The sequence below is a fragment of the Alexandromys fortis genome, unplaced genomic scaffold (genome assembly GCF_014885135.2).
Source record: "Alexandromys fortis isolate MF-2015 unplaced genomic scaffold, M_Fortis_MF-2015_v1.1 scaffold_141, whole genome shotgun sequence".
Taxonomy (NCBI): Eukaryota; Metazoa; Chordata; class Mammalia; order Rodentia; family Cricetidae; genus Alexandromys; species Alexandromys fortis.
In genome coordinates, this window is record NW_026068060.1 from 137,761 (window position 1) to 149,552 (window position 11,792).

General features: G+C 47.7%; 1 protein-coding gene across 1 annotated transcript in view; it reads left to right on the forward strand.

Moving 5' to 3' along the window:
* Positions 1 to 2,306: 2,306 nt before the first annotated feature.
* The window catches only part of Slc9a8 (solute carrier family 9 member A8), a 53,897-nt gene continuing 44,411 nt past the window's right edge, over positions 2,307 to 11,792 (forward strand). The window contains exons 1-3 of the mRNA XM_050120171.1: positions 2,307 to 3,150; positions 5,573 to 5,792; positions 7,668 to 7,786. Coding sequence (XP_049976128.1) covers positions 3,125 to 3,150; positions 5,573 to 5,792; positions 7,668 to 7,786 — 365 coding nt within the window. The 5' untranslated portion in view covers positions 2,307 to 3,124. The remainder of the gene's footprint in view (positions 3,151 to 5,572; positions 5,793 to 7,667; positions 7,787 to 11,792) is intronic.

Below are 11,792 nucleotides of genomic sequence, written 5' to 3' on the forward strand. Positions count from 1 at the left end.
TTTTTTTTTTTTTTTTTTTTTTTTTTTGGTTTTTCAAGACAGGGTTTCTCTGTGTAATAGTCCTTGCTGTCCTGGAACTCACTCTGTAGACCAGGCTGGCCTCAGACTCAGAGATCTGCCTGCCACTGTCTCCCAAATGCTGGGATTAACAATGCATACCACTGCCCAGCTGGCTTACTGTCTTTTTAAATTCCTTGTAAAAATTACATATATTCTTTCTTTTTTCTTTTTAAGATTTATTATGTATAGTGTTCTGCCTGCATGTATGTCTGCGGGCCAGAAGAGGGCACCAAATCTCATGATAGATGGTTGTGAGATACCATGTGAGATACTAGGGCTGGGAATTGAACTCAGGACCTCTGGAAAAGAAACCAATGCCTTTAACCACTGAGTCATCTCTCCAGCCCTAGTCAGGGTTTCTTTTGCTGGGATGAAACACTATGATCAAAGCAACTTAGGGAGTAAAGGGTTAATTTGGCTTACACTTCCACATTACTGTTCATCATCCAAGGAAGTCAGGGCAGGAGGTGATGTAGAGGCCATGGGCGGGTGCTGCTTACCGGCTTGCTGAGCCGTCTTACAGAACTCAGGACTACCAGCACAGGGATGGCGTCATCTACAGTGATTTGAAAAACGCCCTACAGCTGGATCTTACTGAGGCATTTTCTCAAATGAGCTTCCCTCCTCTCAGATGCCTCTAGCTTATTTGGCGTAAGACTAGCCAGCCCAGTGTGAGTGCGGACATGTGTCATACCACGCGTGTGGAGGGCAGAGGACAGTTTGCAGGGGTCAGCTCTCTCCTTTACCATGAGTGTCACAGGAACTGAGTTAAGCTCACGAGGCAGTCCTATTTTTAACATTTACCTTTGAAAATGTCCTATGTGGGATGCCTTCCTGGCAAACATTAATTGTGTTAGAATTCTTAGAATCGGTGGGAGGCTTCAGTTACACTCTGCATGGCCTTCCCAGGCCCATTTAATTTTCTTTATTTTGCCTAATATCTGTGTATCTTGTTCCTTGAGCCTCGACTTCAGAAGGTACACCTAAGGATACAGCAGGTCTCTTCTCAGAACTCAGGCATGTTAGCTCAGCAGAGACCACCTACCCACCTTGCCTGAGGCTCCATCTCTGCACCACAATAGACAGACAGCTGCCTGAGTTGGAGGGGGGCTCTCACACTCAAATCCCAACTGCTCAGAGGTTGAGGAAAAAAAAGGGATCATTTTTTGGAGGAGGGGACAGAGCAATTATTTATTATGATTCATTAAACTTTATTAAGGGGGAAAGGACTACTACTCAGGGTGGGAGAGGCTCTGGAGAACCAATACTGAGAAGGTCCCTTAAAGACCTCGGTCGTGCCAGGTCAGCTTGGGCAATATAAATGTTGCAGCTCTGATGGAAGGGGATTCTAGCAGTCAGGAGCCAAGGAATACTCAGTGCTATAAGTATTCTGGCAGTCGGGGGCCAGGGAATAATAGTGAGTGTTACAGCTCAGGTGGAAGAGTATTCTGGCAGTCAGGGCTCAGTAAGCATAGCCGGTTACAGCCCTGCTCTAGGTAGGGAAAGGCTTCCTCAGTGTAGCAGCTCTGCTCTGGCAGGACAGGGCTTCCCCAGTGAAGTTGTTACAGCTCGGCTCTGCAGCAACACTGCTCTGCTAGGAGAAGGTCCCCCAGTGAAAGTGTGCAAGAGATTTATTGGGAGGGAAGAACCAGGAGACTGGCTGTCTTCTCCAGGGTAGAAGAGTAGCTGCAAACTGAACAGGCGCAGGGCTTATATAGGGCTTCTTAGGAGCAGAGTTTTCCCAGGGAGAAGAGGGATTGGCTAGTTTAGTGGTCGGGGTGGAGATGGCTGATTTCAGAGCCAAACTGTGTTTCTTTCACCGGCCTTTTAAAGCTTTTCGGCTCCAGTTTTGGGGCCAGGGCATATTTCTTTCACTGACTCTGTTTCTAGGGCCAACGTGTGTTTCTTTGGCACAGGTTTCAGGGTCAGGGTGTGTTTCTTTGGTTCTGGGTTCAGGACTAAAGCGTTTCTTTCACTGGCTTGGGTCTCAGAGCCAGGGTGTGTTTCTTTTACTGGTTCTGGTTTCAGGGCCAGAGTGGGTTTCTTTGGCTAGCCCTTTTCCCCTACAGTCAACAGAGTAAGGCTGTCACAGAAATTAAAGTTACCCCGTGTTTAAAGCCTAGTGGGTAAAGCATTTACTGGGAAAGCATAAACACTGGAGTTCATATCCCAAACGCCCACATAAAAGCCAAGCAGAGCTGCTGTCAATTGGAACCCTAGGGCTAGAGAGACCCAGAATGGAGGATCAGTAAGTTGCTGACCAGCCAGTATATCAGATCTCCAGCTTCAGTGCAGGTGGAGACTCTGTCTCATAAATTAAGACGGAGCACGAGCAAGGAAGACGTCTGACAACAATCTCGGGCCTCCTAATGCACCCACACACTACATACACAGGTTAGTAAGAATTATTGGGTGGTGAGATAGATCAATGAGTAAAGGTGCTTGCTGCCAAGCCAAACTCCCAGAGTTCAATATCAAGGACCCACATGGTGGAAGGCAAGAATCAAAGCCCTCAAGATGTCCTGGATCTCCCCATTTACACAAAAACCACACAAACCAATGAACCAACGTAGGGGTTGGTGAATGCCCAGCCCGTACATCCCCTGCACTCACTTTTACACTAGGGATGTTCCAAAGGCCCTCTGCTTGTTCCTCCCACAGACGGGGAAACTGAAGTTCACTCGGGACGCGCCCCTTGGCACAGCCTGCCCGGATGCCCACAAAGTCCGTCCCCCTCTATTCTTAGCCCTGTGAATTCCAAGCGGGGAGGACGGTTTTGCTCACAGCTGAGTCACCGGGATCTCAGAAGAGTTTCCCCCACGTCCTTCCCGCCCGGTGACCGGAAAAAGTCGGACAGTTCAGGAGCCAGATCGTCACATGGCTCGCATTGAACAGGCGTAGAGAAAACCCTCGAGATCGTCCCACTCTTGGGCCACCGAGACGACGGGACAGAGGGTCTCCCTGGGCGGCTAAGCCCCGCCTCCGCCCGCAGCGGAAGCCGGAAGCAACCGCAGGCCCCACTAGCCCCGCGGCGTCCAACTCGGTAGTCTCGGAGGCTCGCAGGATGGGGGAGAAGATGGCGGAGGAGGAGTGAGTGCGCTGCTCCGGGTGGCGGAGGCGGCAGGGCCGGGCCGGCGGGCGACAACGGGCCTCGGGCGCCCGGGTAGAGTGGCTCTGGCCCACCCGGCCGGGGTCGGCGGGGGGCGGGATGAGGACTCGGGCCCTGCGGCCTCCCCGAGGTCATACATCGGCCTCCGCGCGCAGGCCTGTAGCATAGCCGGGCGGAAGCGCGAACACAGATCCCGCTCCCAGTTTCCGGTTATCTGAGGTGTCTCAGGCGCTCCTCCTCCTCCAGGAAGTCCTCCCACTGCCACACAAGCGGCTCGCGTCCTCCTTAATCATCTGCAGCCTCAGTGTTGATGTCTGTCCCCAGACGGTTTCATTCATTCATTAGCTGCTGGTTGTCCGCTCCGCTCGCCTTTGGGCATCAGGAGCTGCCCGCAGGGAGCGGCCGTTCTGCTGTCGTGGGAGGCTTTGTGTAGGCAGGGTGTTTTCCGACCGTGCCAAATGTTTGGAAGGAAAATGTGTAGTGTGAGGGGCGGGGAGTCAGCCCTGGAAGAAAAATATCTTGTGACCCAAACCTTGAGTCCCCAGGAGAAATAGGAAGGGTGACAAGTTCCAAAGCCTGAACCAAGAAGGGGCTGTCGTTCCGTGAGTCCCCAGTCCTCATCCCAGGCAGGAAAGAAAACGGAGAGGGCGAGTACTTTGGAGTGAGGCGCTGGCCGCTGGTTGACAGTGTAGAGAGCATCTTTCATAATGAGGCGAGCTCCCCCTCTCTGGGCATGTGCCGCTGTTAGTCCATCTTCCTGCTTGGCAGGACGCCGTCTCTTGCGGTATGTTACAAATTCCGTCTTTGGAATGAGCTCCTGAAAATGAACAAGGAACCCCTCTAAATGATACTGAACTTGTACTGGGATCATTAATTTCAGGTATCTCTTGGCCAGTCAGGTACCAAGTCATAAACTCACTTACTGTGTATGCCTGCTGTCCCAGATGCTAAAGTAGGCCTTGGCCGTTCAAGAGATAATGTGGGGTTGAATGGTTCAAAGTGTGTGTTTGAAGCTTGGTCAGTTATCTTGGTCAGAGATCTGCTGTGTGACTGGATGCTGGACTGAAGCCATGCTCGGTGGATACCACCTGTTACACTCCCAATTGGGTGGGCCACTACTGCGTTCCAAGGAGAGCAAGGACCGAAGCCTTGGGTAGTGTGCAGTGTACCAGAGCTGGCAACTCGAGCCTTCTGACATTTGAGAAGGGTTTGGCAGGGTAGGTTAGGGCACTCTGAGCACAACAGCTGGGCAAACTCGGGTGACTTTTTCAGTTTATGGACATAATCCCAGAAGGACTGGGATCTACATTGTAGAGCCTTGCAGGCCACACACAAGGTGTGTGCATACAGTGCATACAGAATCCAAGCATAAATGTGACTAGCACAGGAAAGGTCCCCAGTAAATAGTGTAGAACCTGGGGTGTGGGAGACCCCAGGCCCACTCTGGGAATCTGTTTTGTTTTTCCTTTTTGAGACTGTCTCATGTAGCCCACAGGGCTGATCCTCAGCTCACTGTGTGTATCATCACTATGTAGCCCAAGGGGCCCTTGGCCTTGAACGCCTAACTTTCCCGCTTCTGTCTCCCAAGTGCAGGGATTGCAAGCATTGGGTTACCATACCCTTCTACCCTCACTAAGTTCAAAGGACAGACAGCATTTCTTCTTTTTTGTTGTTATTTTTATTGGAAAGAAAGGGGCCTACTGAGGATTGACCTGTAGGGCCTGGTGCATGCTGAGCGAGCCCTCTACGGCCGAGCTGTTCTTAGTCATGTATTTGAGACGGTTTCGGTACGCAGCAAACTTGTTCTCCTCTGCTGGTATTACAGGCGGGTGCCACTGTGCCATCTCCTCCTTTACTTATTTTGAGAAAGGGTCTCACCAAGTTTCTTAGGCTGACATTGAATTCACTACCCCCTGCAGATTTTTAACTTGTGGTCCTCCGGCCTGACTGTTTGGTAACCTTAGACTCAGCATTTTTGATTTTTTAGACAGGGTTTCATGTTGCCCAAGCTGGTCTTTTAGCTGAAAATGACCTCAAGCTCTTGATCTTTCTCCTCTTCCTACGGAGTACTGGGATTATAGGCCTGTGCCACACACACCTGGTTTGTACAGTACTGGGGATCAAACCCAGGGCCTCATTGCCAGCCCTACCAGCTGATCTACATCCCTGGCCTAGACCCAGCCTTTGCATTTCTTTCTCCACAGGCCTGACCCCCTTCTTCCTGACCTCTGGATGACCAAGGTCAAAGATGCTGGAGGTCACTGGCTGGGGCATTTGTAGGCAGGGCTTCTCTCCCTCCTGAAGACCTACGTGTTGTTTGTACCCTCAGGGCTTTGTCAGTCAAGGTGTGTTTTGATCCCTTGACCCTCTTCTACCTGACTCCCACTTGTGTGTTTCCAACAGGTTCTCCAACACAACCCATGAAAACTTCAACTTCACCCTTCACACGACCCTGGGTGTCACCACGAGGCTGGTGCTCCCGACACCTGCCAAGCCCATCCTTCCGGTGCAGACAGGGGAGCAGGCCCAGCAGGAGGAACAGTCGAGTGGCATGACCATTTTCTTCAGCCTTCTCGTCCTAGGTGAGCAGGCCCAGGGCTCTCAGTTCCCTGCCACATCAGCGGTCTAGCAGTTCTGAAAACCTTTAGTGCAATGGCTTAGCTTTTGAGAAAAAGAAAAATTTAAGACAGGATCTCTCTATGTAAAGCCCTTGTTGTCCTAGAGGTTTCTTTGTAGACCAGGCAAGCCTCAAACTCATAGAGATCCTCCGCCTCTGCCTCCAGTGTGTTGGGATTAAAGGTGTGCGCCGCCACCATCCTGGCCTTGAAAGAGCTTTTGATCTGGACAGGGGTGGTGGCTTGCATTTGTAATCCCTTGCTGGGATGGCAAAGACAGGAAGATCCCTTAGGGTTGTTGGCTAGTCAGTCTACTTGAATCAGTGTGGCAGGGAGCCCTGGGAGGGTAGAACTTTTAAAGGGGAAATGTCATAATCAGGGGAGTTCCTGTCTTGTTGTCTTGGACTGGGTAAGGAGTACATAGGATAAGGTAGTTAGTTTTTGAACCCATTGCAGACCAAGGTATCTTCAAGGACAGGATGCCTCCCAAGAACATCTGGACTTTATTAAATTTTATGGCCTGCTCCCTGTCTTCTTAATTGGCCATTTTTAGGGCATCTGCTCACATTTCTGATATGGCAGCACATTTTTGGAACAGATCACCCACCCCCCAGCTCGTTATATGGCTTAAGATGAAGCCCCTTCTTTAAAATGGACTTTGCAAACTCAGGTCCTCATAAGAACAGTAACAAAATTACAGTTATGAAATAGCAATGAAAATAATTTTATGGTTGGGGGTCAGCACATGAGAAACTGTATTGAAAAGTGAAAAGGTCCCAGCGTTAGGAAGGTTGAGAAGCACCGCTTAGATTATCTCAGGGATAAGGAAAAGGCTTAGGGAATGTGACACAAGCCTGTGCTCTGCCGGGCAGTGATGCTGCCGCATTTCCTGCTCTGCCTTTCTTTTTTTCCACATTTTTGGAGACAGGGTCTCAGGATGCTCAGGCTGGCCTTGGACTTTTTATGTATAGTAGTCAATCTTTACCTCCCAGTGCTACGATTATGGAGGTGTACCACCACCCCAGCCTTATTTACTCTTTATTATCTGCTCTTTTTTGGTAATACCAGAGTCATCTTTTGGGTTATACATTTCCAGGAGAGAGAAGGCAGAACTGGGTTTTTAGTATTTCCTGAGACAGGATCTCTGCCAGTTCAGGCTGGCCTCAAACTTTGTACCTTAGAGTAACTGACCTTGAGCTTCTGATCTTCCTGCTTCTGCCTTCCTGTTGCTGGGGTCACAGGTTACCATCATACCCTGTTTGAGCATTTCTCTGATGCTTGCTAGGACTAGGTCTTGAAGACAAATGCATTTTTTTCTGTATTTACATTCATACTGTAGTAAATAGTCAACTGAACACCATAGTAATGATTGGCCAGTCAGTTGACTGATGTTTTGTTTTTGTGAGGTGCAGGCTGGCCTCAAACTCCCCACTGTCCACCTGCCTTTTCCTTCCCAGGGTTGGCTCACAGGTGGGCAGACGCCACTACACCCTGGCTTTTGTCGCACTCCTGGAACAGCAAACTTTTTATCAGATTAAGAAATCTTTAATGTCTGAAATTTTCTTTGCAGGTGTTGACCAATGGTCGCAGTTAGAGGCTTGAGAGACCTGCCAGAAAGGACTTTTGCAGCCCCTTTGTTGTGGAGGGTGCTGCAAGGGGATGATGAAGGTCACTTTCAGGGTGTGGAACACTTAAGCTTAGTTTGACCTGAGACCACCTTAGCTTGTAGCTGCTAATCCCCCTGGGGACAGAAAGGACTGCAAGGTACTCAGAGGCTCCGGGTTCTCTTGGATCTTTGGCTTCTTGTTTGTTTGAGACTGGGTCTCACTGTATAGCTTTACCTGGCCTGGAACTCATAGACATAGCTACCTCTGCCTTCCCAGGTGCTAGGATTAAAAGTGTCTGCCACCTTGCCAGGCTCCAAGGATGATTTTGAACTCCTGCTCCTCTTTGCCTTCACCTCTCTGGACCACTGCAATGTGGCACTATACCTCACTCAAAGGTATGGGTTTTCCTGTGTCCGTGTTATCGCCAGCCATGCCTGATTAGCTCTCCGGACAAACAAAGTCGACCTGATAAGGGGAAACTATTAATTAGTGACTGTAGAGCTTGCTAACCCTCCTGTAACTGCTGTGCCTAGTGTCCTAGTGTTTTCTAGACCTTGGGAACCCTGTTCTGGCCACACAGCCCCCGCTTTTGTTTCTATTTGAGAGAAGTCATTAGAATTGTAACTTGGTGTTCTTCAAGCTCGTCACAGCAGTCCACCATGGCCCCTGGGCTGAGAAGGAAGGCTTTACCTTGAATTTAATCCTGCCTGAGCTTTGGCGACAGGGAACAGTGACTCAGTTAACATTTAACCCTGGCTGGCACAAGTGGTCTAGTTAGTGAGGCCTCACCAAGCTTTCTGGGCAAGAAGGTGGAGGAACTGGTTAGCGCCAAATAGATGTGACTGAACACGAAATCCCACCAATCCCTGAGCTGCCTCAGAATCTTGTCAATTCCAGAACTTGATCAAGATCAGACCACAAAAAGCACACCTGAGTAATCATTATAACTTTAGGAATTTAGAAACTGTAACGATCAAATAATGTTAAGTCCTACTTCCCCTAACCTTGTACATGATTTTATCCTTATCAGTTACTTTCCACTCTCATGGCAAAAATCGTACAAAAATTTATCCTGATCCAAAATATCTTGAAGGTCTGCTGTTGCCTCATTAATGTAGGGAGAATAAAATTAAATAAATCATCTTGGAGATCTGTTGTTGCCTCCTTAGTCTGAAAAAGGAGACGCAGTGATATCCAGAGGGCTTTATTGGTGTGGCTTTAGTTGGTGTATACCATGCGGTCACCTTAACCAAGATAATAGTGAAGTCCCATAGCGTGCCCTCTCTTTAACCTTAGTGATGACAGCTGCTGCACACACGGGTGCTTCCTTCCTGGTGAGGTCATCAGTCAGGATGGCGGCAGGCCATGGTGCTGTTTACTCCATGGTGAGCCCATCAGGAACTGCCTCTTTTTCTTTTTTAAAAACATCTATTTTCCTAAACAAGAATTGAATACAAGTTCCATACAAGCATGCTGTAGCAAATTACCTATGTATAGTTTTTTTTTTTCCTTTTAACCATCAACTGTTTCTTTTACAAGTTTGAAGCTAACTTAGTTACAGATTTTACAGATCTTTTAAACCACACCCAGTGAATTACAAATCCTGGGATATAGAAGTTTATACTTTAGCAAAAGTTTTAGAGATATTGGGGGTGTATTCAGAGAGTTAAACATCATGATTATACTTTGTCGTTTTTAGAGCTGGGAAACAAATGAGAAAAGGGCTGAAACGAGCAGCAGCAGCCCCTGCTGGGAATAGACTACTTCTTACTGTTTCAACATAGGGTGTTTGCCTGTGCTCTGTTTGGCTCTCCTCCCTGTCACAGACTTAGATGGCCAGCCTGACCAAGACAGAGACTTTGTGTTGGGTCCATGGGAGTTGTGGAAAGATGGGGACAGACCACCAAAGTCTAATAATCTAGAAGCAAACTTTATTCCAGGAAAAAAATAATTGAAAAATAAATCTCCATGGGGCACAAAAAGCTTATCAGCTAGCTGATAACCACAGCCAGAGATGGACTGGTAAGGCTGTGGCAAGACCAGTTTCTGAACTCCTTTTATAGCAAGCATTAGGCAATAACAAAAGACTTTTTACAATCTCAAGGTAAAACTCAGTTACAAATTGCCCTTCTTTGCATTTTCCATTAACAGAGCTTTTCAGTTAAACTAGTGTTTGTACTTAATCTATTGTCTTCCCTGGCATTCCTTGATAGTGTTTACCAAGGCTCTGCACCTCCCCTGACACTGCCAGTTTCGCAAAGCAGGGAAGGGTATGGGACAATATAAAACCAAAAATTCAAAAGTCATGTACATCCCATCATTTAAAAGTTAACTCAGCTCACATCAATTTATGGTCATGAGTGGCTGGGGGCGGAGTATCTAAAGGCTGATCCTCAGTTTGCAGAACCAACCTAAGTTTGCAGAGGGCTGCTTCAACCTTACAAATAGAGCTATGGGTTATAAAGCAGAGTAATCCACTATTAAGGCTGCCGATGCTCTTATTCTCCTAGCTTACAACTTGATACTTATGTATTTCTACTTATTTTTGGGATCTACATTTTTATATTCTTATTCTTGGACTCTTCACTTTGGAAGAAACTCAAACAAGCATGCTTGGGTCTGGAGAGGGGGGCCAAATCTGAGCTCCAGAGTCAGCCTTTTTAATAAAGTAGAACAGCATGTGGCAATTGTTAATATCATCCATATCCAAAGACATTTGAATCCCTACAAACAGAATTCAGTGATGAGGTAGAGACTAGAGCAGAGAAGGGATTCTTTCTTGTGTGTGGCAGAAGTGAGAATCTGAAATTGAGCATGCCGTTTTTTGGCCATTGAGATTGATTATTTAGTTTACACTGAGGCCAGCCTTTCGCAATACAACAGCAGGCTGAATTCAAGGATGGATAGAGAATAGAGGTGGTGAGGAGTCATGAGGTTACTTCTGAATGGGAAGAGCTTGTGGTTAGAGGCAGGAGCAAGCTGAAAAAAAGAGAAGACATCCTTTGGAAGCAGAGTGAGGAGGAGGTGGGAGAGAGTTAGGGGAAGGGTCACAAGCAGGAACTCTGCCAGAGTGGGGAATCCAATATTGTACGGCCCCGGGATGGCAGAGAGAAGCTGCCTGATTACCTGTACAACTCTATGGGGTAGGCTCCAGGAGCCAAGAGAGAGAGACAGCGGTTCCAGCAAGCCAGGGAGAGGGCAGAGACGGAACAGACTGCTCTTAGTGTGAGGCAAGGAGAGATAGTTAGCTATGGTATAAAGGTCCCTGGGTCAGTCCTAGGTTTCAACACCAAATAGAACTGATGGTGCAGAGAAACTACTAGACTGCTCTGTGGGTAGAAAGGTTTATTGGGGATCAAATTGCTAAAACCACTGGGTGGGGGTGCAGAGAGAACAAATTGTGGAAAGGCAAACAGATGTTATATGTCAGGTGGGGATCGCTAATACAGGGTGTTGGGATTCACTAGAACTAGATGCCCTTGCTAGAGGTCATTGACCTTCTGGGGAAAGATCTAGGGAGCTTCTTGGAGGACTAAGGGTAGTTTCTGACCACCTGGAACCCTGTTTAGGGAGATCTGCATTTCTGGTAAACAGAAACCTGCTTAAAGGCTTGTTTACCAGATAACAATCCTTCTGTTTACCCAGTCAAAGTCCTTGTATAAACTGACATGACCACTCCTTAGTGTGCTTAAGAAAGGGGTTTATTGTAGATATAAGAGAACAGCCAGAGGCTTCTGGAAGAGTCCAGAGCAGAGGGAAAGTGAAATACAAACATGGCCGGGGCTATCTGAGAGAGGGAGCATAGTGGGGGATAGGAATAGAGAAAACAGAGAAACAGGGGCAGAGCCTAAAGAGAAAGTGAGCGTGGAAGGGTTATAAGGAGAATGAGTAGCTGGGGAGAGTTTTGGGTATGAGGTGAGAAGGACTAGGGTGCTAGCATGGGTTGAAATGTGTAGCAGGTACTTGTGATGATGAGGGAGCATGGGGGCTGTGCACTTTGGTATACTAGTCGGTACCACAGGTCCATATGTCCCTTCTGCCAGAGGTAAGGGAAGTGACTCCTTTGGTCGATGGGCATCAGTTTAGTTCCTGAGGAATGCTCGTTTTTATCTAACCACCAGAAATGCTCCTGTAGTCCCTGTTGAGCTTACTGGACTGCCTTTTGGAGTTTGGGGAATTGGAGTTTCCTTTGGATCTAAAGAACCCCAAATCATTGGTGTTTATCACACCCATAGTGTTGCTATTCCTTTATCTGTACCATGGCCAGCTCTCAAATAACAATAGGAAACTTAATTATGAATGCTCGACCTTAGCTTAGTTTCTAACTAGGTCTTTTTTGTTTGTTTGGTTGGTTTTTCTTTCTTTCTTTTTCTTTTTTTTTTTTTTTTTTTTTGGTTTTTT